At 39.4% G+C, this 24,988-nt stretch overlaps 1 protein-coding gene across 1 annotated transcript in view; it reads right to left on the reverse strand.

The window, feature by feature from the left end:
• Positions 1–7,522: 7,522 nt before the first annotated feature.
• The window catches only part of LOC141499453 (uncharacterized), a 40,596-nt gene continuing 23,130 nt past the window's right edge, over positions 7,523–24,988 (reverse strand). The window contains exons 5-9 of the mRNA XM_074202161.1: positions 14,854–14,901; positions 13,864–14,217; positions 12,950–13,213; positions 12,508–12,561; positions 7,523–8,850 (exon numbers count right to left, since the gene is read on the reverse strand). Of these exons, the coding sequence (XP_074058262.1) occupies positions 8,729–8,850; positions 12,508–12,561; positions 12,950–13,213; positions 13,864–14,217; positions 14,854–14,901 (842 nt within the window). The 3' untranslated portion in view covers positions 7,523–8,728. The remainder of the gene's footprint in view (positions 8,851–12,507; positions 12,562–12,949; positions 13,214–13,863; positions 14,218–14,853; positions 14,902–24,988) is intronic.

The raw sequence follows: 24,988 nt of genomic DNA on the forward strand, positions 1-24,988 counted from the left end.
ACCTAGCTGCCCCCAGCTTCCTCTAGTCTTTCCAGTTCTTGCTTCAGGAATCATCCCTTTGCTCTTTTTCATGCATCTTCAGTCTCTTTCTATTGACTCTTTCTCACCAGAACATAAAAATGTTCAAATCTCTCAGATCCCCCCAAAATATTCCTTTGACTCTTCTGCCCTATTCTGTATTGTCCCGTCTCTCTTCATCTCCAAATTTTTTGGAAAAGTTTTTACACTTGATTTTCCCATGCCCTTACCACCAATTCTCTCTCATCAGTTCCTTAATTTGGCTTCTCTTTTCCATCATTCTGCTGAAACTTCTCTCTTTCTAAGACCACCAAAACTTGCTAATTGCCAAATTAAGTGACCTTTTGTTCAAGTCTCTCTGTTCCAGAGTTTTAGCCACTTATTGCTCACCTCTTGAGTACTTCTTTCTTCTAGATAGTCTCTCTTCCTTTGGTTTCAAGGAAATCACATGTTTGTCCACCTACTGCTCTTCCACTTTCTTTGCAGATTCCTTCCTGATTCTATAAGTGGGGCAATGCCAGAGGTTCTTTTGCTGTCTCCTCTTCTCCCTTTCAGAATAAGAGTGACTCACATTTCTATACTGCTATATACATGCCTTATCCTTTTTGACCTTGCTATTATAATAATATCCCCAGTGGTCTATAGTACCACATTCATGTAGTGTCTCATGTTTAATACTTTAGTGTTATCTTTGACCTACTGAAATTCTATCATTTGCAAAATTCTGTGAGTTCTACCTCTATAACTCTATGCCCCATTTTCTAGTTCCATTTCCATCAACTTAGTACTAATTCAATAGAATAGAAACTCTTCGTGGTTTGTGAGATTTTTTAATCTTTTTTGTCTGCCTATCACAGTACATTGCATAGTAAGTATTTAAGAAATTGCACATTCCAGTGCCCAAAAATGTTTTTAGTGCCAATTTGCTGAACTGAATTTAATTAAATCATCATTGCTACATTCATAGACTATTGAAATAACCTTCTTAACAGATCTTCACAACCCCACCCACATCTCTCCTTTCCATCTATATACCAGTGTACCTGATATCTTCCTTAAATTAAAAATTAAATTCATTTATTTTTCTTCTGAATCTGTTTATTTTAACAGCAAAATTCATTGTCTCCTAAGTTTGTAACTTTGGGGGTATCATTGTCTCCTACCTCTCCTTCATTTTTCATATTTAAATATTTACCAGATGCTGTCAAATTCATCTGTACAATATCTCTCATATCCCTTTCTTATGTTCCACTCATACTGTCAACATACTAATTTAGGCCCTTATTCCCAATGGCTAAGACTGTTGCAATAGTCTTTCCACCTTTCTTCTAATGCACCCTTCTTATCATTGTCATAGGACACAGATCCAGTCATGTCACCCTCCATTCAAAAATATTCAATGACTTCAAGATCCTTCATGATCAAGATCCTTGCCCCCTTCTTCCTGACCCACCTTATAGTACCCCCCTACTCTTACACTGAATTCTAACCAAACTGGACAACTATCCATTGAACGTGCATAGTGAGCACATATTCTCATACCTTTTAGGCCACTTACTATGCTAATAAAGCACATGCTACAACAGTTATCCACTATAAAGATCTGACATGTTTCCTCTATGCTATCTGAATTGTTAGACCACAAAGAGACACAGAAGTGTGGATCTGAATAGCCCACAAGGAAAGCTAACTTAAAGAACCTTTCTTGTATGGTCTAAAAAGATCTCAAGTTCCAGTGAGAATCCAGTGAGGCATCTCTCTCTCTCTCTCTCTCTCTCTCTCTCTCTCTCTCTCTCTCTCTCTCTTTGAGGCCTTTATTCTCTCATACTTCCAATAATATAAGCTGTTAGGGGTCATATTGATGGCCAGAAGAAAACCAACTAATTCATATCATCATCAAGCTGTGGTTTCACCTAGATGGGACAAGGAGTTTGAGGAGATTACAAGATCAGGAGATGGAGGGAGGTGAATGTAGTGAGCTAGGAAATCACCTATCATAGGAGTCCTTTAGCTTGATTATATCTGGTAATGGAGAGAAACAGAGTAAAAAGGCAGAACAGAGAAGTGGGGCATGGAATTCTGCTGGGGTCTTTTACAGTCTCTTTTTCTTATCACTTTCTATTTGTTTTAATAAGCATATTTAACCTAGATGTAGATTAAATAGTCCTACTGGGTTCATTCTAAGGATTGAAAGATAGAACAAGAACCAGATAAGATGTGGTAAAAATGAGTTATGAATTATGAAAATGATGGAAATTCATGCATATCTATAAGTTCAATACAAATCTGGGAAGGTCTAGGAGGGAAAGGTTGGTAGAGACACTGCAACTGGTCCATATGTTAATGAAAAGGAGCGGATGTTTTTCAATACTAGAGTGCCACCTAGTGATTTATACAGATAGAGCAACTCATACAGTTATTTCAGATATAGTTCTTCCCTTAGTGCAGTAATGTCCCCAAAAGAACAAGAACACATTAGCTAGATCAACGACCTCCTATCATTCTCTAAAAATTTGTGGTAGACCATGTCAAGCTAGAGATTGCTCCAGCATCCCAGAAAGTTTGGGCACTACCTTGCTACAGCTCCTATCTACCTTCCCTAGCAGGTTGTTAAAGGACAGCTATATCAGGATTCCAGTTTGTTTCATCTCATCAGTTGATGTGGAGATTTCCTTTTTGATTCTGAAGTTGCTTAGTATTGATCTTTCCCTAAGATCTACTTTCTAGGACCACCTGGCATTTAATACCTAACACCCTAACAAAGTCTCCTGGTTATTTAAATTGTCTTACTTCTAGGAGATACAGGGTTTAGGATGTTAAACTTAGAACTAATAAAACTTGAGTTCTAAATCTGCCTTAGATTCATACTAAGTGTGTGATCCTGGGCAAGTCACTTGACCTTCCTCAGTCTATTTCCTCATCTGAAAAATGGGAAAAGAAACAGAACTTACCTCATGGGGTTTCTGCAGGAATCATATGAAATAATATATGGGAAGTAATATATGAAGTAATAAAGTAAATATAACTTTCAAAATATTTTACAAAGCTTTGCAAGTCTTAAATCACTAGATGTTGAGGATAAAGATGAAGATGACAATATACTCAATTAAGGATGATAGGCCACCATTACCAGGGCTCAAATAAATAGCCAGTTTGCAACCAAAATTTGAATTCCGGCTATGGCTCCTCCAAACCTTTCTAGTTGTACAGGAGTCCTATTCCACTCCACTAACCACTTTGCTCATAGCTTGGATTAGATCTCTCTGGATAATTCCAATTTATGGTCCTGTATTCAATTGTCAAGGGGACATTTGTTTTCTATGCCTATTCTATGTACCACCACCCTCCATGAGACTTCCTGAAAGGAATGATAGGGCCAAGGATGGACCAAATTGGGGTACATTGTCCCCTGAACTATGGGCCATAGTCTTTCCTCAAACTCTTAATGTCTGGATAAAAGTGTATGGGGGGGGGAAGTAGGGGCACTTGACCCCCTCTCCTTCTGCCCACACCAAGGTGCTGAATGTCTTGTCATCCATTTCTGCCTTAGAAAGGAAGGCAACCATCATTTATTAAGAGCCTCCTATGTGCCAGGAAAGTTTAGAAATATTTTCTCATTTATTCCACTTGATAACTCCAAGTTGAATTCAGGGAGTTGCCACTACTCCTCCTAGCTGTTCCAAAGGAGCCTCAAGTTTTAATAGACAAATCCATAGCTCCCACAGGACAGGATCTCTCACTCTTGGCTTGACAGATGGTCCTTTAACCAGTGATTATACCATCTTTAAGGCCTGATACCCTAAATCAGCCCAAGTTAATTTCCTTAGGTGCAAGAGCACCAGGTCCTATATTTCCTCAGAGATGGCCACGAGTAGAGGTGGATGGAGTCCCTAGGGAGGTAGTTCTAGATCATTTTTGTCAAACCAGAAGGTCACCTGGCATAGTTGGGTTGTTTTCAGAAATTCTGTTGGGAGGGCAGCCCACATCAGTTCATTCACTTGTTTTAGATTCCCCAGGAAAAGTTCCCCTTTGGAAGGCATTGTACCTGCACTGACCTGTCTACCCACTGAAACAGAATGACATTTCCTTGCTGAGGTTAGTTGAACCTACAATGGCTTCAGGGAATTAGTGGTCAGGTGCTTCAACTCACTATCAAGAAGATTACCTTGACAAGCACCTTTGTCCAATAGCCAAAGAAGCCATTCCAGAAGCATCTCCCAAGATCACTGAAGTAATGTGCTTTGAAACTCACATAGTTCCTTGGAGGAATATTGCACTGATTTGGGGGGTTACCTACCCCATCTAGCAGACTAGATTAGCAAAAGGAAATTAGGAAATTAGGAAAAGGAGTCATAAAAGATTTGTACTCAGGGCAACTAGATGGCACAGTGAATAGAGCATGAGCCCTGCAATCAGGAGGACCTGAATTCAACTCCAACCTCAATACTTCCCTAGCTGTGTGACCTTAGGTAAGTCACTTAACCCTATTGCTTTGCCCCCCCAAAAAAGGTCTGTACTTAAACTATAAAAGGGAATAAATACTCAGTCCTCCAATGCAGTTTCCATTCAGTCAGTGAAAAAACTTTTATTAAGCATTGACTATGTCCTAAGAATAAAGGTCACAGGGAAAGACCAAAACACAGTCCTCAAGTAGTTCACATTCTAACAGAGAAGAGAACAGGAAAACAACTTTATTACATACCATGTAAATGAAAGGCAATTTCATAAAGAAGGCATTTTCTGTAGAGGGAGGGGTTGGGGGAGGGCAAAAAAAGACCTCTTGCAGATTTGAAATGAGTCTTAAAGGAGGCCCAGCTAGTAGCACAAAAGTAGGGTGGAGTATGTGAAGACCATTGTCTCTGGATCTTGAAATATATTTAGGGAAGAAAAGGTTTTTGACTGGGAAGACAGAAAGGGGTTAGGTTGCAAAAGGCCTTAAATATGAAAAGGAGCATTTCTCATTTTTTTGCATAATATCAAATATATTATTTTACAATTATTTTTCATATCTAATTTTATATTTGATCTTAGAAGTTATAGGGATTCACCGGGTTTATTGAATTGGGAGGTGGGAAGGTCAAAGTCAGACATGCATTTCATGAAAATCACTTTGGCAGCAGAATATCGATTAGATTGGAGATTCCAAGGGGCCCTGCCATTGTCTGGCTGCCCACCCACCTCACACTGTATGTCAATCTGATCTTCTGTGTTTTATGGTTTTCCAAACTCAATTCTAAAAGATCCAGTTTCTGGAGAGATTGGGGGAAAGCATGTGTCTCCCAGTTCACAGTCAGTCCAGAATAGACTCCTGTTGCTCTTTCCTCCTTTATATCCTAGCAAAAGACAGACTTTTTTCTCTTGCTTTTTTATTACAATAATAGTAACAAGGGGACAGTCTGTCTCCATTTGGTTCCTATTTTTATGAATTCATCTGTCTCATGTCTTCAAGCTCTATGGGGCATCCTTCCCAATCCCAAGATAGGATTTATCTCACAGGTCCCATAGTTCTTGTGGGAATAGATAATAGGGGGTCATATTGAACCACTTTGGAGGGTTCAGGTCATGTCCTCCTGACTCCTACTTTTTCTGAACCTCCCCCTTGGACATTTACATGATTCGACCAACTCTGACAATTGTTTCCAGCAGGGTTCTTACCTGACATAGCTAAAACCTTTGGAGCCTGAGTATGAAAGTAAGTGTTTCCTGTAAGGAGATGCCAAGGATATCATTCTCAATTAGCAGTACCAGGATGAAGAATTTTCCAGACCCCAGAAGAAACAGAGAATACAAGACTTAAGACAATCAAATGGTGCAATCCAGAGAGTACAAAATCTGGAGCTCTGATCTGACCTCAGATCTTGGATAACCCTGGACAAATCACTTGACAACTGATTGCCTCAGTTTCTTCAATAACACCTCTCAATTATAATATTTGTAAAGTGCTCAGCAGCAGAGTGTCTGGCATATAGGTGCTATGCAAATTATAATTATTATTAATTATGTAATTATTAATCAATATATAACAATTATACATTATGATACATATGTGGTTATGCTATATTGTTATAAAATATGATTTTAATTGTTATGACTATCATTTTATGAATATTATTATTCCTTCAGACAAGAGAAACTGAACGAGAGTGGCCCTTAATTATATGCTCTATGGGAAGCCCTTCCCTATCAGCTTGACCAAAGGCCTAGACCAGGTCAGTATTCCTTTTAGGAAGCTGCCTCCTGATCACTGTCTAACTACCTAATCACATCTGAGCTGCCACAAGCTCCAGTTATCAGGAGAAGACCATTATTTTTTCACCACAAGCAGGGATGGGTAGGGAAGGTACACAGGAGGAACTGAGGTTGATGGAGAATGGGTTGTGGACCTCAGCTTATATGGGTCTGGTATCTAGAGAAAAAAACCTTTAATGCACTGACTTATGAATGAATGGCATAGGAAGAGGAGGGGGGAAGGGAAGTAGACTCATTTCACTGGGAGAAAGGACAAACAAGGAAGGTGCTGGCATGTCCAGGTCCACAGCATCTCATTCCTCACCCTCATCACTTCTAGTGCCTCACACCCATTGAGGCAGCATGGCACCTTCATTATGACTTCATCATAGTAAGTTGATACCCAGACCAGAGTTTGGCTGGTTTCGCTCCTCATGAGCCTCAGATGATTGATTTATTTCATGGGAGTTCAGGGAATATGGTGGGCCATTTTGTGATTCAGATTCCTTTGACATCATCTCAATAAGTTGCATTTTTCTTCGTTCATATGTGAGTTTCTATTATTGTTGTTGTTGTTCTCACATTTGAGACAAGGAATCTGTTTATAGTTTCTGGTCTTTAAAACATTGTGGAACTTCTTTTAGCACCTGAGCTCCTTACTCTAAAACATCCTAATGTGCCTGTTGTCTTTTCAACCTGGACTCTGCCTCTGTGAGGTTCACCCTCTTTTTCCACTGGTAAATTCATTCTGAAGTCTCTATTTTGTGAAAAGACTCAGGTTGGCCTTTATTCTTCTTTCAGCTCTGTTCTTGGCTTCTGTACTTCAAAACCATGTCCTTGAATGTCTTCACCCTTTCCCTTTCACTCCATTAGCTCCCTTTTGTGTATTATCCCTTTAAAATGTACACTCTTGGAGCAGCTAGGTGGTGCAATGGATAGAATACCAGCTCTGGAATCAGGAGGACCTGAATTCAAATCTTGCCTCATACACTTAATAGTTACCTACCTGGATGACCTTAGACAAGTCATTTTACCCCATTCCCTTATCATAAAAAAAAAGAAAGAATGTACACTCCTAGAGAGCAGGCACTGTCATTCTTTGCTTATATTTGTATCTCCAGAGGTTGATATGATTCCTGGCAGATAGCAATCACTAATAAAATGCTTGTTTCTTTCCTTCTAAGAAAGTGTCAGCATCTAAGGCTAAGATCAACTCCACCATCCCCCCCCCCACTTCAGCATCCCCCCCCCAACTTCAGCATCCCCTCCCCCTGCCAATAGTCATTTCCTTGTTCTTTTCTCCCACAGTCTGAGTGATTGTCCTGTCCATTCCCATTCTTGGCCATCTATCTTTGTCTCCTACTTGGGTTTCTCCCCCACCTGTATCCCTGAGGCTTCCTGGATTCTATCTAGCAATTTGTATTCCCTGGAATCTCCTTCCATTTCTTCTGTTACTAGAGAGACAATGGTTCATACAACACTAGCATTTGATCTTTCAGGGTGCAGAGAACTCGGATTACATTCAGTTTGTATCCTAAACTATCCTCATAATCCTGACCTCAGGAATAGCATTGGGGAGAAGGATAGGATATAGATCACACTTGGGGTTCAAGGAGCTCTTACACCAGGAAGTCCCTCCCTACATTTGACCCACCTCCATCCTGATGGAAATTAATACCCACCCCCATATGATTCCTTCCTCAACTATAAGAAAGGTAGGAGAAAGTAGACACTGGAAGATGATGAGGCTTATTTTAACCCCTTCTGGCTCCAACCCAGCCCACATGGTCATAATTCCATGACCATGAACCAGAAGTTTCAAACTTGTGTGTACCCCCAAAATATATACCTCATATAGGAAAAAGGTAGTAGTGAGAATTGTTGCTGTTACTCAAGCTATGGAAACATGGGGAACTTAGGTTGTGAATATCTGCCCCAACTCACTTCAACTCTCACTTCCATATCCTTACATCCAAAAAAAAGAATCCTCAGACTATTTCAGGAGATAGAGAAATGAGTGCAATTGGGGACACTAGGTTTATTCTGGGTCTCAAATTGTCCTGGTAAGTTCCAGATGGTAGCTCTCAGAACTGTGTTTCCTAGGTTGCTGGAGAAGCAAATGTTGGTAATCAAGAAGCAGGTTGTCAAAGGTCAAACTCATCTGAAGACAGTATATTTCCTTCATTTCCCTTTTCCACTCACAGAAGGGACATAGGAACAGAAGGCAAAATAGTCAAGAGAAGAGACTTGGAAAATAAAGAAGAATCTAAGAGATGAAGGCAAAAATGATACTATGAAATGTCATAGGGAATAGGCATGAAATTGTGATATAAAGGTGGGGGGCAGATGAAGGGACAGAGAAGAAACTGAGAAAAAAGACACTGAGTATGGATGAGGGTTAGGGAGGAAAGATGGTTGGAAATATGAGGGAGCAGATAATAAACAAGGATTAACTGGATAATTTCATGGGATGGGAGGAAGATCAAAAGATCAAAACCATAATGGTAAATAGGATGTTGACAGCCATGATCTTCAGCAGCAGCAGTCTCAAACCCAGCAGTCCAAGGAGCACTTTGTTCCCTTGCTCAGGTCCTGGTATCCCTGCTACAAGAGAGAAATATACTGAACAATGAGACATCTCAGAATCTGAGTGCAAGGAAAATGATACCCTAAACAATGACTTTTTCCAGGTACTGAGTCCTATGATATCACAGACTCTGAGCAATGAGCTATCACACACTCTGAGCTGAAGCTATCAAATACTTGGTTATTCCAACCTTTTGTCCTGGGCTAACACAAACATTGAAAATGAGTCACTGAACCCTTTTCCTAGGTAATCAGACATTCCAATTCTTGGGTTATTGCAAACCCTGAGCTTGAGAAAGTCACATACTCCAAAATATGGCTTTGTCTTCTCAACCCCTAGGAAAACATGATATGTTTTGAACTCTGGCTTTTTTCATTTCTTCAAGATTTCACTCATCTCTTTGTTGAACTTACATTCATTCAAAATGTACCATATTAGGTGCTGAGAGAGATATAATGTTCTAATGATATATAGTATCTTTTACAAAGCTGACAGTTCAGTAGGGGCCTAAGGCACACACATATATAACTATAATATACAATATTATACAAGTACATTAGAGAAATGCAAAACAAACTGCTTTGTGAAGTCAGAGGGGGAGATTCTTTTGGAATAGGAGCTTCTAGGGAGAATTAAATTTGACTTAAAAGATTGAGTAAGAATTCAACAATCCAAAGGGGTCTGGACATTGAGAGGTTATTGAAAACATATGGAAAAAATTGAGGAAATGTAAAAGAGGGAACAGATATGTGGTATGTTCAGTGGGTCAGGAGCAGGCTAGACTAATGAGAACTTAGAGTATATGGAGGAGAGTAACATGAGACCAGAATGGCATTAGATGGTGAAAGACCTTGAATGCAAAACAGCAGAGTTTGATTTTATATGTATATATTTACATATCTTTAGATAGAGAGGTGGGACTGATAGACAATGGATAGATAGTGGGAAGGTGGGAAGATATATCAGGGAAATATCTCAATAGTCCAGGAACATGATGATTAGGGCCTTTACTAATAAGATGACAATAAGATTCAAGACATAATACAGAAGTAAAAGATGTTGTAGAAACAGAATTGGCATGACTTGGGACTCAGTGACTAATTAAAGTAAGACTGAAGAGAGTTGAAAAATCAACAGTCACCCCAAGGATACATCAAAGGAAGAGTAAACTGAATAGCAGCAGAACAAGGGGGAAAGTTATCAAAAATAGGGGGAAAGCACATAAGCTTCATTTTAGATGTTAAATTTGAGGGATCAGTGAGCTACCGGATAGATATGTTCTGAAGATGTTTACAGCTGTGGTTTGGAGAGTCATAAGAGAGGTAAAGGCCTGGAGCTACAAATTATGAGTCAGCAGCAGACTCGGTAGTGGAGCTAGGACAGTGAATGAGATTGACAAAGGAAAGAGTCAAGAGAAGAGAAGAAAGTCCAGGACTGACCCTTAAGGTTTATCTACACTAAAGAGGGTCCAGAGAGGAAGAGAGAGGAAACTCAATTAGAAAGGGAAATGAAAAATAAAGATAATATAACATCTTTGGAGGACAGTGGAATAGAAAGTATTCAGTCATAGGTAATCTGTGCAAAAAGTTGCAGATAGATCAAAGGAGAATAGAGACTGAAAGAGATCTCTGGATTTGTTGGTTATAAAGTCACTGAGAAAACTCACTATATTGAGAAGAGTGTGAAAGACAAATAGGAAAGGGCTTGGGGAGAAAGTGACTAGAGAGTTAGTGATGGAAAACTAGAATTCTAAGAGCAAAGAGAAGAAGAAGGAGGTGGATAATTAAGGTAAAGGAGTTTGGGAAGACCTAAGTATGACATCAGAGGAAAGAAACTGGGAGTAAAAGGCACTGGAGCTGGACAAGGCTCTGGAGGAAGCAGAAGGTGATGACTCAATGTAAGAGATAGCACCAGAGATGCCTCACAGAGTGATGAAATAGAAAGAATAGAGTCAATTTGGGCCTCCCTGCCCCAAGTTTTTCACCAATCAAACTTATTCTCAACAAACACCAAACTGAGTTTTCTGTAATGAAGAGCTAACACAGGTTGGAATCCAGCCTCTAACATTTACTGTGTTGTTGTTCAGTCATTTCAGTCATGTGTGACTCTCAGCATGAGCATGAGATGGAGAACCAAGAAGGAGATTGCTCACATAGGAGGGCCTCAGGCTCCTTAAGGAAATAGAATGCTAAGAAGTCTTCCAAAGCTCTGGGAGATGTGCGTTGATAAGGGGGGTAGAGGAGAAGAGTAAGTTTGAAACTGTTTCTATAGGAAATAAAGATAGTGATGAGGACAGGATTTATTTTACTATTAGAGGGAAATTCTGAGTGTAAATCCATCCACCAATGCAGTTGTAAATTATTATATTAAAGAGTAGCCTAGAGTAATAATGTGCTTAAGGGTGGAGATATATATATTAGAAGTAGGATTTAAGTCCAGGTTTTCCTAACTTGAAATTCCACTCTCTATCTACTCTGTTGAGGAAAAAACTATTGAATAAATATAATTTCAGAGCCAAAATCCTGCTAAGGTACTATTGCATAATGAATAAAATTAATGCAGTTTTGAGATTTCCTCCACTAAGACTCCCAACAGGAGGAGCAGAGAATGAAAAAGGTGAGACCTGGGGTGGCTAGGTGGCATAGTGGATAAAGCACTGGCCTTGGAGTCAGGAGTACCTGAGTTCAAATCCGACCTCAGACACTTAATAATTACCTAGCTGTGTGGCCTTGGGCAAGCCACTTAACCCCATTTGCCTTGCAAAAATTAAAAAAAAAAAAGGAGCTACTTAGGCATAAAGAGCAGCTGAGAAGGTCAAGAATAAAAAGGGGCTATTCCCCAATATGATCCTGGACTAGGATATTCCCTGAATTTTGGATCTTTATGACCCTGAAGGTCTAGGCCAGTGGTGGGAAACCTTTTATCTACCAAGGTCCATTTGGATATTTTGGGGGGGGGGTGCGGCTAGGTGGAGCAGTGAATAGAGCACAGGCCTTGGAGTCAGGAGTACCTGGGTTCAAATCCAACCTCAGACACTAATTACTTAGCCGCCCGGCCTTGGGCAAGCCACTTAGCCCCATTGCCTTGAAAAATCTAAAAAAATAAAAATAAAAAAAAAACATCATTTGCAGGTTATACAAAATTAACAACTTGAAAATTAACCTGCTATATTTGGTCAAACAGTGGCAATGTCAGACCAAATGATTTTGCAGGCTTTATAAGATCTCTGCCCCAGACTAGGTTATCACTCTACAAATCTGAGCCATTATTCACACTGAGTCCTCCTGAATATACTCTTTTTTTTTTTTTTTTTTTTTTTTTTTTTAGTTTTTGCAAGGCAATGGGGTTAAGTGGCTTGCCCAAGGCCACACAGCTAGGTAATTATTAAGTATCTGAGGACTGATTTGAACTCAGATACCCCTGACTCCAGGGCCAGTGCTCTGTCCACTGCGCCACCTAGCCACCCCATTGAATATATTCTTGAGCCTTGAACCATCATATATACCCAGGCTGCTGGTATCATGCTCTGTGATGGCTATGGCCATAAGGAACCCCAGAGAATCATATTATCAGAGTGGAAGACATGAAGCTATCAGACTGGTTGAATTGTTTCCCTTCTGATCAAGTTGCTTAAAGTCAATCTCATTATCTCTTCCCTTTCACCTTTCACCCACCTGTGAGTTCCTGGTCATGGCAGGATGGTTCCAGCTGAGGAGTGATCCCAGTATCTCAAGACAGAAATATATAATCAGCCACAGCCTTGGAGTGAGTTGAGGACTTTCTTTCCTAGCCCAGGACTTCCCTCTCTAGGTCAGGACACCCTTCATGAGCCACTTTCTTCCCTCATCTATCCTAGCAATCTCATTTCCTATTTATGGATTCCTTTCTCCACCCCCCCCCAGTCAGGAAACACTGGTCTGTAATAGCTCTTTCTGCTCAAAATCTAGCTCCAGTCTAGACCCTGTATTCCCTAATCAAGGACTTCCTCTTCTTTTCCCTCAATTTATCATCCAATCTCTGTTTCTTTCTCTCAATGATCCAGGAAACACTTCCAAAGTTTAAGATGCCCCTTCTTGGTACCACCACCCCCCATACCCAGTCAAGAACTGCTCATACCTGGATGGTAGGACACAAGGATCTCTTTCCCAAGGTGCTGCACTGAGCAGGTTACTGAATCATTCTCACCAATCCTGCCTATCTGAATGGCACTGTAGGTGCCATGGGCTACAGGAGCCAAAGTAAGGGACTGAGTTGAGAATGAGGCTTTAGGTGATACCAGGGACATATGGAGTTCCTTGGGATAGAAGTCACTGACCAAGCAGGCCACAGCATCCTGACTCCTCACCAGGAAAACACTGGGTGACAGATGGGCACGAGGTCCTGCAATCAAGCCATGATTTCCTGTCACTCATCTGGTCACTACAGAGCACCCTAGCAGCCAGCAACCCAGATGCAAAAGTGGGAAGGCAAATGTGACCAAATAACAGTAACTAGAAAACCTCACCCACTTCCTGCCCCACCCAGCCCAGACCTGGCCCCCGTGTGGGAAGCAAATGCATGAAACCAAGTAACTGTGAAAAAAAACATCAACCTTGTTTCCCATCCCTCTGTCACCTGAACCCCATGTGTGGGAGGTGAATTCATGTGATCAAATAACTGAAAACTAGACCTCAGCCCCAGCTCCCTGGCCCCAGACCAAGACTGGCTCTGACACCCCCCCAGCTCACATCCTGTTGCTGCACCCCAGACCACAGTCCCTTTTCTGTCTTCCAACTTCCCCCCATTTCTGGCTTCCCTTGGGGTTGATAATTCACTGGATTTATCCATTAGTCTTATTACACTGGGATCTCAAATCCTTCAATTGCCTAACACAATCCATGCCCAGAAATTCCTATCCAGAGTGGATGTTCACCCAGCACTCTGTGGTAGAGAGAAGGGTCTGAGAAATTCTAGTCTGGACACCAGCAATATGTGACCTAGGACCAGACCAAGGTCTATTTCTCTAAAACAGAGACAGAGACCATACTCACCAGGTTCCACAGTCACATTTGTCCCAGAACCAAAGACCATCTTGTCTGTATCACTTCCATCACCCACCCTTCTTGTACAATGATAGTAGCCCGAGTCTCCAAAGCTAAGGTCCATAATATGGAGAAAAATCTGACTGCTGTTATCTTCCCTACTAGAAGTGATGCGGTCCTCTCTGGCTTCTGAAAAATTGCTCTCAAAGTTGGTCAGCCACAATGGGGGATGTCCAGGGGTCCAAAGGTACCAACCTAATCGGCTTATATTAAACTGAAAGCCAGATACTTGACACTTGAGGTTCAGGATGCTTCCAGAGAGGTGCTGACCTCCCCCTGACTCTTTCAGCAGTGTCTCATCTCCTACAGAGGAAAAAAGGTGATGGGAGCAGAGTAAGTAGGGACAAATAATCCATCTCTCCTCTTAAAAGTGAAGATCTTGAGTCCTTGAATCTCCTAAATGCTATTCTGCCCTAGACCCTTTACCCCTCCTCCAGGACTTTAGATACCAAAGTCAGGGACCAATTCTCTTTAAATATATAATAGAAAAAGAAATGGAAGATGTGAATCCCATGGTTACAGGAAAGGGCAAGCATCATCATTGACAAGGTTTCAGGGGGTTCCCCAGATTAGAGTTGTTTCTAGGATTGGGGCAGGGAATTCCCTGAGTGCAACAATTTCTCAGGTTTAGGGAATTTTGGGAGTTTGCAAGTGCCTAAAATCAGGAGGGGGATAATTAGATGCCTTTGGGTTCTTAGGTTTGGGATTCAAAGATTTGGGGAGTGGCTAGGTTTGGAGGTTCCTGGAGTGATGAGTTTGGGATATCCTAGCATTAAGAGATAGGACTGACTGTGGGAAATGAGCCACATAATCACACAGGTTTGGATAAAGGATGACTGAGGTCATCAGTCCAGTCCAAGATTCCTCCCTCAATCCTGTAGCTTTGGAATGGTCCAATGCCCATCTTCCCCCACCCCTGTTGGAAATATGAAAACTTACGTGAGAGTACAGTCACTTCTGTTCCAGGACCAAAGTTTTCCCATTGAGCTCACTGTGTCACAGGAAAGAACCAAAACCATTCATCTTAGGAAGGGCCGGAGGAACATGAGGTGGCAGGAAGTAGGTTGGAGTCAGGCTCATGGGAACATACCAAGTTCATGAAGCCCCAGTAAAGTAAAGGAATTAGGAGACCTGAATTTAAGTCTGACTCTACCATTAACAGACTGTATCATCATGGGAAAGTCATAACTCTTCATTGTCCTAGGAAATTTTCTGAGACTAAGTTGCATCCATCAGGAGAATTTCCTCTGAGAATTTCCTATGTCAAAAAAATCATAGAACTGGTGATTTACAGTAATATATATGTATGTATGTATGTATATATAAGTGGTGATTTACATATTGGGTTCTGGTCAAGAGTAGGTCTAAGGAGGTTCAGAGATCCCTCCAGGGTCCTTTCCTTGTTAGTATTCCAGGAAGTTAGTATTCCCCACTGGGGAAAGCTGGTCTTTGTCAAACTTCAGAATGACTATTGAGACAATTCCTGGGATGACGATACATTTTTCATTTCTCAGTCTAACTCTGAAAGATTGAGTTAAAGTAATGACTGGGTACAACTTGGAAAAGGAAAAGGTGATTACAAAAAGTCAACACAGCCTCATCTAGATCTGGTCACACCAGGCAACTTCATGGTGGTGACCATGGTAACCTGCTACAGATACAGATACAGTTTACCTAGATTTTTAACAAGACTTTTTGACAAAGTATCTTATACTATTCTTGTGGGGAAAATAAAGAGATGTAGACCGGATGATAAGAGGGTTAGATGGATTCAGAGTTAGCTAGATGGTTGGACTCACAGTAGTTATTGATAGTTCCATGTCAATGTGGCAGTAGGTCTCCAGTAGAGAGTCCCAGGTATCTGTGACCCTTTGTGCGGCTTAATATTTTCATTAATTATTTGTGAAACAGGAAACTGGAACATTGACAAGACCACTGGTGTACTCCATTGAAGGAAATTCCCCATCTGGAGGAGGTTAGAGAACTTTGTTCCAGGAAGTACTTTGGAGAGACTATGGATCATGCATAGACATTCTGTAACTGCTTCTGATCTGCTAATCATGTGGCTAGGAGGATCCTTTGTCCACTGGTTGTCTAGACAGAAAGCTGTCACCTTTAGCCTAGTATCCGTGCCTCCTTCTCTTCTCTCTTCTCTTGAGAGATGTTGTTAACTTCACTCACCATGTCTACCAAGAGACAGAAGGGAGGATATTTGAAGATTTCCCACTGGGACCATGTGACCCTTGCCTTGGTTCTTGGCCTCTGCACTTGTTCTTTTCCCATTTTAGATAAAGAAATATGACTTCCTATCAAGTGAGCTTCACAAGATCCAGAGTACTCTCTACCTCACTGGTATTCTTATCTGGGTTTTGCACCATGTCCAGAGTTGCAAGAAATAATCTTTGGGAGTGTCCTTTTTGGAACAGGTCAGTGATTGCTGACATAGGTTGCATCTGAATATGGTCTCATCAAGACCAACATTACATAAAAATTGAATAAAGAGGTGTATGTTTTTTTCTTTTAATAGCTCCAGTAAAAAACGTCTCTTCTTAAAAACTCATAGATGTGTTAAATGGAACTGAGATGCTAGTTGTGGTACCTAATAGTAGGGAGGAGGGGGATACATTTAGAGGCAATTCAATCCACTGACAATATACACACACACACACACACACACACACACACACACACACACACACAAACACACACACACACACACACACACACACACCAGACTAAAATGTTTACAGTTGCCCCAGAACCCAGAGTAGGAGGTATAGCCTACTGGATTCTCAGAGAGTGAGCCAGAGTTTATATACTACATTTAAATAAAGGCCTCACTAACAGCTAATACAGCAGATGATAGTTAGAAGTCAATAAGGTTTTGACAGATTAGAGAATTGGGTTAAAACTAAGAAGATAAAATTCCACAAGGATTAATGTAAAGTCTTATGCTTGGGTACCCTCCCTCCAAAAAAAATCAGCTTCAAAAGAGAAAGGAGAGGTATTGTTGGACAAAAGCTAATCTGAAAAGATCAGGAGGCTCAAGTGAATTGTAAGCTTATTAGCAATCAGAAGTTATCACTAAGTCTGTATCTCAAAGAGATCATAAAAAAGGGGGAAAAGACCTATATGTACAAAAATATTAATAGAAGTTCTTTTTTGTGTGGCAAAGAATTGGAAATTGAGGTGATTGATGCTCATGAATTGAGATATGACTGAATAAATTATATGAATGTAATGGAATATTGTTGTTCCATGAGAAATGATGAGCAGACATATTTCAGAGAAACTGGGAAAGATTTACATGGACTGATATTGAGTGAAGTGTGCAGAAGCAAGAGAACATTGTACATAGTAACAGCAACATTGCATGATGATTGACTATGATAAACTTAACTTTTCTCAACCATACGGTGATCAAAGACAATTTCAAAACTTATGATGGGAAATACCATCCACATTCAGAGAAAGAACTATGGAGTCTGAATGCAGATCAAAGCATACTATTTTCACTTTTTTTAATTGTTTTTTGTTTATTTTTTCCTCATGATTTTTCCCTTTTATTCTCAGTCTTCTTTCAAAGCATGGCTGAAATTGGGAATATGAGTAACTTGATTGTGTATATATAACCTATATCAGATCACTTAGTTTTTTGGGGAGGGAGGGAAAGAAAGAGGAGGGGATAATTTTTACCAAAATGAATGTTGAAAACTATCTCCACGTGTAATTGGAAAAACTAGAATACATTTTTTTTTAAAAAAGGAGTCACCAGTGATGGAGCAAACAAAAAGTTTACATGATTTTGGTCAACATTTAGTATATCAGGAATTCTAAGAATAAGGAGATAATAGTACTTTTGAACTTTAACCTTGTCAGACTCTATTGGGATTTTTTGCCTTCAGTTTGGGCACTCCAGTTTAAAATGGACGTTGATAAATTGGATCAGGTCCAGAGGAGGGCACCCAGGATGATGAAAAACCTTGAACTCTTGCTATTTAAAGCATGACTGAAGGAACTGGGAATGCTTAATCTGGAAGAAGAGAAAACTCAAGGGGGTCAAAATAATTTTGCTCAACTATTGGAAAGCTATCATATGAAAAAAAGAATTAGATTTGTTTTGTGTGGCTCCAGAAAGTAGAAGCAAAGGGGGATTTCAGAGACAAATTAGACTGATATCAAGAAAAATTTCACAGTAATAATAATAATAATAACTAGAGTTTATATCTCATTGTAGGGTTGGTGATGCACTTTACATACATAATGTCATTTCATCCTCACAACAAAAGAGGTATCATGCTCTATTTTTATAGAGGAAGAAACTGAGACTAAGAGAGGTTAAGTGACTTATCTAGAGACATACAGAAGTAGCTGAGGCAGTCTTCCTTAACCCATCCTGACAATCAGAATTATACAAAAGTAGAATGGGCTCTTTCAAATAGGCTTTTCCTACTTAGAATCATTGAGCAATTATTGGATGATCTGGTCCCTTTTTATCTTTCCAGTCTTCTTACACCCTACTCTTCCCCCACATTCCAGTGACTCTGGTGTCCTTATTCCTCATACAAGACACTCCCAACTCCAGACATTATCATTACTTGTCCTCAGTGTCTGGAACTCTCACTCTCCTGCCTTCCTTCAGATCCCAGTTTATATCTAAGCTTCTACAAGAAATCTTTTCCTCTCTCCCTTAATCTTAGTGTAATCTCTCTGTGATTATCTCTAATTTATTCTGTCTATATCTGTATTGCGACTTTAATGAGGGTCAGATTCATTCCTGCTCTCAGGCAGTTGAAACTGAAAGTATTTTAATAATGCAAGGAATAGATTGCTTACAATAATATTCAATACAGCAAATAAGATATATATATATATATATATATGAAAGGATTATTAATACTATAACAAAAGTAGAAGAGAAAGACAAAGAAAACATCACCAATTCAGGAGAGTCCCGAATGGGAGAGAAAACATCACCAATTCAGGGGAGCACCAGGCAGAATGTCTTCTCCATGGGTGGGATTCCTTTTCTTCTGCTTCTTCTTCTTCATCATCATCTTCATAATAAATGATTGGAGTCTCAGGATATTTATTAGGGGAGAACAAAGGTTTTTTGCCAAATTCAATTGGAAAGGATCCCAGAATTCTTATCATGAACATAGGAAGTCAGTGTTATGACATTAGGAAGATGTCATGGGGCCGCAAGACACAACATAATTAAGGTCAGTACTGTGAGAATAGCCAGTTCTTTTCAGTACTGTTTGTGTTCCAAGGAATGGCTAGTTCCTGGGACTCTAAGAACATGGTCAAATCACATAGGACATGTTCCGGGGGGGGAAGGACACGTTCTCATACAGGCTCGAGTGAACTTACTCATATAAGAATTTCATTTTCTTATACAATATCTTGCTTGTAAATATTTATTTTCTTATTGTCTCTCCTCCTTGAAAGGAGGAAGTGATTCTTGCCTTACTTTGTATTCCCAACTCATAGCGCAGCTACTAGCACATTGTTGATGCATGTTGAATGACTGTTTAGCATTTTGTAAGATACCTCTTGGGTATGGTTTAAACTACATAGACCCTGATATCCCTTGCAATTCTAAGAATTCTAAACTTTATTTTGTGTATACTACGGACCTAATGCAGATTGCTGTAACCTCGTGTTGAGGTTACAAAGTATGTTCCCTCCATTGACAGACATTGTCTGAACACATGTATTCCCTGATCCCTCAGTAACCCCAGAGCCTCTGAATTAGAGTCTCTCTCCAGTTTTTCTCCACATCAATTCATCCTATCTTCATAGTTCTCAAATTGACACTCCTAAAGTTTGAGTCTAACTGCATCACTAATCTGTTCCAGAAGTTTCAGAAACTCTCCAGTGCCATTATGATAAAATATAAACTTCTCAGTTTGATATTTAAAGTCCTTCACAAGGACTTACTCCAAACTGCCTTTCCAGGTTGTACACATACAATTCCCCTCATATTCTTCCTTGCTTTTCCACCCCTGCACATGATCTTCTATCTTCTATCTTCTGTTTATCTTTGCTTAGTTTTTCCCATACCTGGAATGCTTTCTTCATCTCCTGGATTTCCTGATTCCCTTCAAGGATCAACTCAACTGCTATCTCCTACAAGAGATCTGATTCTTCTAATTGTTAGTACTGCTCCTCACAAAATCACTATGGATTCATTTTGAGCAGTCAATATGATCAAATGAATAGAATGCTACTCCCAAAGTCAGGAAGCTCTGGGTTCAAGTCTTGCTTTGAATGCTGAAGAAAATTTTATATTTGATCCTGGAGACAAAACTCAAACAATTTCTTCGATCACTTCTTTTATGGTGTGATCTCAAAATCTTTGGAATTTTGGTTGCCAATGAGATAAGATTGAAAATGTAGCTTTGGGCTAGAAGGTTACTGGAGCCTTAAAGGAGTTTAAAATTGATCTTGAAGCTATGGGAAGCCAATAAAAGATTCTGAAAAAGTGAAGGATGTTATCAGAGTAGTGGAGGAGAAGGTTTAGTTGGATGGGATATCTAGGAAGGGTTGTTGCTGGACAGATTACAAGGTGAGTTAAGATAATGAAAGTGTGGATTAGAGTTGTGTTTATGGAAATGAGCTGGTGATTGCCAGAGGCATGACCAAGGAAAAGTTCAAAGGACTCAGAGTCTGGAATCTAAGATCTTTCTTTTACTGATGAATAGATAAGAATTCTCTGTAATGAGAATACTCCACCCTGCCTAGGCAGTCTCTGCTGACCCAATTTAGCTCCAAGGCTCCTTCTCTAAATAGTTTTTGTAGTAAGAGCCCCAAGGGATGCACTACTGTGTAGTCTATACCTTCCACGTTGATCAAGGACCCCACTAAAACCTTCCTTCTCCCAACTCCTTCTACTCTTTCCTCTCTTCTGGCCCACAGTCTTGAAGCATGGGTTTCATGAGCCTTTGATCATGGGAGGAAGAGTGCCCCACTATGCACAAGTGGCCTCACAGGAACCTAAGTATCTTTAAAAGAAAAATACTTACCTCATTCTCTGGGATTTTTTTGGTTTGAATATTTTGTTTGAAACACTCTGTCTTTGTCTCTCTTCTCTCTCCGCTTTCTTTTTTCTTTCTTTCTTTCTCGTTCTTTACTCTTTCTCTCTCTACCTCTCTTCTCCCCCTTCTCCCTCCTCCCCTTTCTTGCTCTTCCCCATCTCCACAATATGTATGTGGCATGGGCACACACACACACACACACACACACACACATACAATTTTCCTGGACAGCCATGAATCATCCTAGAAACTGATGGCAGTGGTGACCCAGTGTTTGACTAAAACAAAGAACTTCACCTGAGACATATCAGGGATGGGGAGATGGAAATGTGATTTCAGGGGATATAGAACCATAGGAGCTAGAATTGTTGGAAGAGCAACTGGTGAAATTATTCCTTCCTAAGGGATACACAAATGTGTAATCTATACCTTTCTGTGATCAAGGGTTTCACCAAAATCTTGCCCCTCCCAGGTCCTTCTGCTTTCAATTCACTCTCCCCAGAACCCTGAAGAATGGGGTTTTATGAACCTTTGATCTATGGTGAAACCTTGAGATTGTCACTGGCGAGCACAAGCAACTTATTATTCCTAAATAATAGAGAAGTGTTTATCTGACTATAGGTGTTGAAGACAAGGAGTGGAGAAGGGAGGAGTTAAAATCATACTGTTCAGTACACAGGGCAAGTGGTCAGCTACCAAGTCCTCAAGGGTGTGGTAGTTCCCTTAAAAATAGTGAAGTGATGAACCCATCCCTTAAAAGGGGCAGCAGTTGCTGTTGAGATTTAAGATAGCTAATGTTTAACTTGAATCAATGCCTTGAGAGTTTTAATACTGAGTATTTTAAAATATTATTTCTTGCAGTAATGGTATTCTGAACTGTAATGTGAGCATGTTTTCCATTTGTCATCTGGTGAAGTTGGGAAAAAAGAAAGAGCCTTAATGGCAAATGAGGTAGAAACAATATTTGGAGATTTCTCTTGAGTTAGAGTGAGTTCAAATTGCAGGCTAATTTGCGGTAGAATTATAAAATATTATGAATAAATTGTTGTTGTTCTTTGTCCTTTGTTTTCAAAGAGGACTAGTGACATCACAAGGGTAATGTCTTGTGCATGAATTGCATATGAGTGGCGCAAAGTCATCAGCTGAACTCTCTCCTCCAGGGGCATCAAAGTCCAGTAGCAAGGCAAAGGTCAAGATACAGTTGGTGACCTTGGCCTTTCTTAATTTTATATATCTAGGGGAGGCTAGGTGGCGTGGTGGATAAAGCACCAGCCCTGGAGTCAGGAGTGACTCCAGGAGTGACAGAGAAATTTTTTAAAACAGAAGGTTATAATTTTCCAGATTTCCTACTGTCTGTTCTGAAGTTTCTTCACTTATATCAGTTTCTTCACTTATATCAGTCTCAGAAAGTCTTCTATCATCTCAATGCTCCAGGAAATACAGCAGTCACTTTTGGCTAATAGAGTACTATGTGAATCTCTGGGTTCCCTCTAAGCTCCCTTCTTTCTCCTAGGTGGCTTAACCTGGGACCATAGTTATTTCTTTATGCAGAACAAACTAGAAATGACAGACCACATGGACATATAAATCAATCCCTAAAAAATCCCTCCATCTCTACACTGGCACAAAAAACATCTTAGCATGGAATCTCACTGTAGGGATCCTTTAGTAGTCTTGTACATGTTTCTACTTTATGTAGATTATTTAGCCTGGACCCTTATTCTAGAGATTTGTTCACTCTCCCCTTAATATTTGCTCTCCAGTCTATAGACTCTGGGAAACATTCATTCCTTGATAATCATTTCCCCATTTTTCTAAGTGTACCTTTTGTCCTTCCTATTTTTCATTCATTCATCCATTCTATTCATTCATTTGATTTCATTCATTGCATTTATTCATTTTATTCATTTATTCCATTTCATTTGACACGGCAAATCTTTTTCCTCCCTCCCAGGTAATATGACTTGAATTTTGTCTCTCTTAAGCCTATATAAAAGACAGTGAGTCATAATATCAATTACAGAGTGTTATATTTGAGTTGTCCCATCAAGTTTTACTCTGCCTGAGCCATCACTCAAATGGTCTTTTCAGTCTCTCTGGGGTAACCTTCCTAAAGGGCTGAAGTATCTGCACTGGTCATATTACAACAGCTCTTTCTGTGTTGACAGAGGATTGGAAACTAAAGGGATACTCATGAATTGAGAATTGGCTAAACAAGTTATGGTATGTGAATATGATGAAATACTGTTGTGCTATTAGAAAATGATGAAAAGGATGATTTTCTTATATGAGTAAGACTTAGATGAGCTGATACTAAGTATAGAAAGCAGAACTAGACCAAAAAAGTATCAGTAATAGCAATAATGTAGAAGTAATCATTTGTGAAAGACTTGGTAACTGATAAATACAATAATCTACTAGAACTCCAAAGGATTCAAAAAGAAAAATCTTATCCATTCACATTAATAAGGAACTGATAGACTAGATTGAAACATATTTTTCCTTTTTTTTATAGTTTGCCCACACACTCAGAACATGACTAATGCAGAAATATGTTTTGCATGAATTCATATATATAATGAGTATTACATCACTTGCCTTCTCAATGGGTAAGAGAAAGGTGGAGGGAGGAAGAAGATTAGGAAATGAAAATAAATTGATTAATTAAAAAAACTACCTATTCATCCACTGAAGACTGGATGAAGTCTTGATGTCCACTGGACTCAAATAGTTAGAATAAAATATTCATATAGTTCATTAAAAACAGCAAAAATTAAAGGAAATGTCCAATCCTATAAAGACTCATTCACGTGTAGCCATCTCCAATACCTCTTTCTGCTTATTTTCTAGAGTACAAACAACTCCAGAAATTACCAAATTACTTATATCTGCAATTCAGAAAAAGGAGTATAAAAAAAAAAAGAGGGTGCACAGGTGTGTGACTGGAACTGATTTGATAAAATATCTGAGGAAAGAAGGAGAGCAGACACTAGCACAAATCTCCTTCCAGAACATCAGTCCAATAGGACTCACCAGGTCTCTGACATGGGCTCCTCTCTTCTCATAGCTGTCAGATCTGGAGTGTTTCTGAAGAAGCAATATTATAAGTAATTATTGAGGAAAATAGATAGCCATGAAGTTCTAAAACAATAGGGCAAAGTAGAAATTGAAAAATTTTACCCTTTACTACCAGAAAAAGATTCCAGGAAAAAAAGTTTCAAAACTCCTAAGTTAAGGAAAAAATATTGCAAGCTATGAGAAAAACAATTTAAATGCTGTAGAAATTCAGTCTGGATTTTACAAGATCTAGCAATTTCTACTCTTAAAAGAATATAGGTCTTGGAATATTATATTTCAAAGAGCAAAGAATAATTTACCCAGAAAAGTTAAATAGAAGACTGAATGGAAAAAAATAGTCATTTGCTGACTTAAAAACTTTCAGATATTTGTAACAAAAAGACTAGAACTCAATGGAAAATTAAATATAAAAGATTCAGAAGAAATATAAGAAAAACATCAAAGATTAATTATAAGGCATTCATTAAGGTTACTGTTTACTTATTGTATATGTGAAAATGTTATCAGTATTCATAAAACTATCATTATTAAAGTAGTTTGAAAGAAAGATTGAGGCTGTTGCTAATGATGAGACAATTCTTAAAAATAAAATTAGAAAAAAGGTAAAAGGGAGCAATTATACTACAAAATGGTCCTGAAAGTGATGCTGGGAAAATCATTTGGGGAAGAAGATTAAAGATCAAAATGGGTCCCTTATGGGTAAAGAAATCACCAAGCTCTCTGACTCAGGAGGGTAAGAAAAGGCTTAAATTTTAATTCAAAGATTATTGTAAAAGTTCACAGGTTACTACAGAAAGTTCACAGGTAGGGGCAGCTGGGTGGCCCAGTGGATAAAGCACCAACCCTGGAGTCAGGAGTACCTGGGTTCAAATCTGGCCTCAGACACTTAATAATTACCTAGCTCTGTGGCCTTGGGCAAGCCACTTAACCCCATTTACCTTGCAAAAACCTTAAAA

This window comes from Macrotis lagotis, chromosome X, assembly GCF_037893015.1.
Source record: "Macrotis lagotis isolate mMagLag1 chromosome X, bilby.v1.9.chrom.fasta, whole genome shotgun sequence".
Lineage (NCBI taxonomy): Eukaryota > Metazoa > Chordata > Mammalia > Peramelemorphia > Peramelidae > Macrotis > Macrotis lagotis.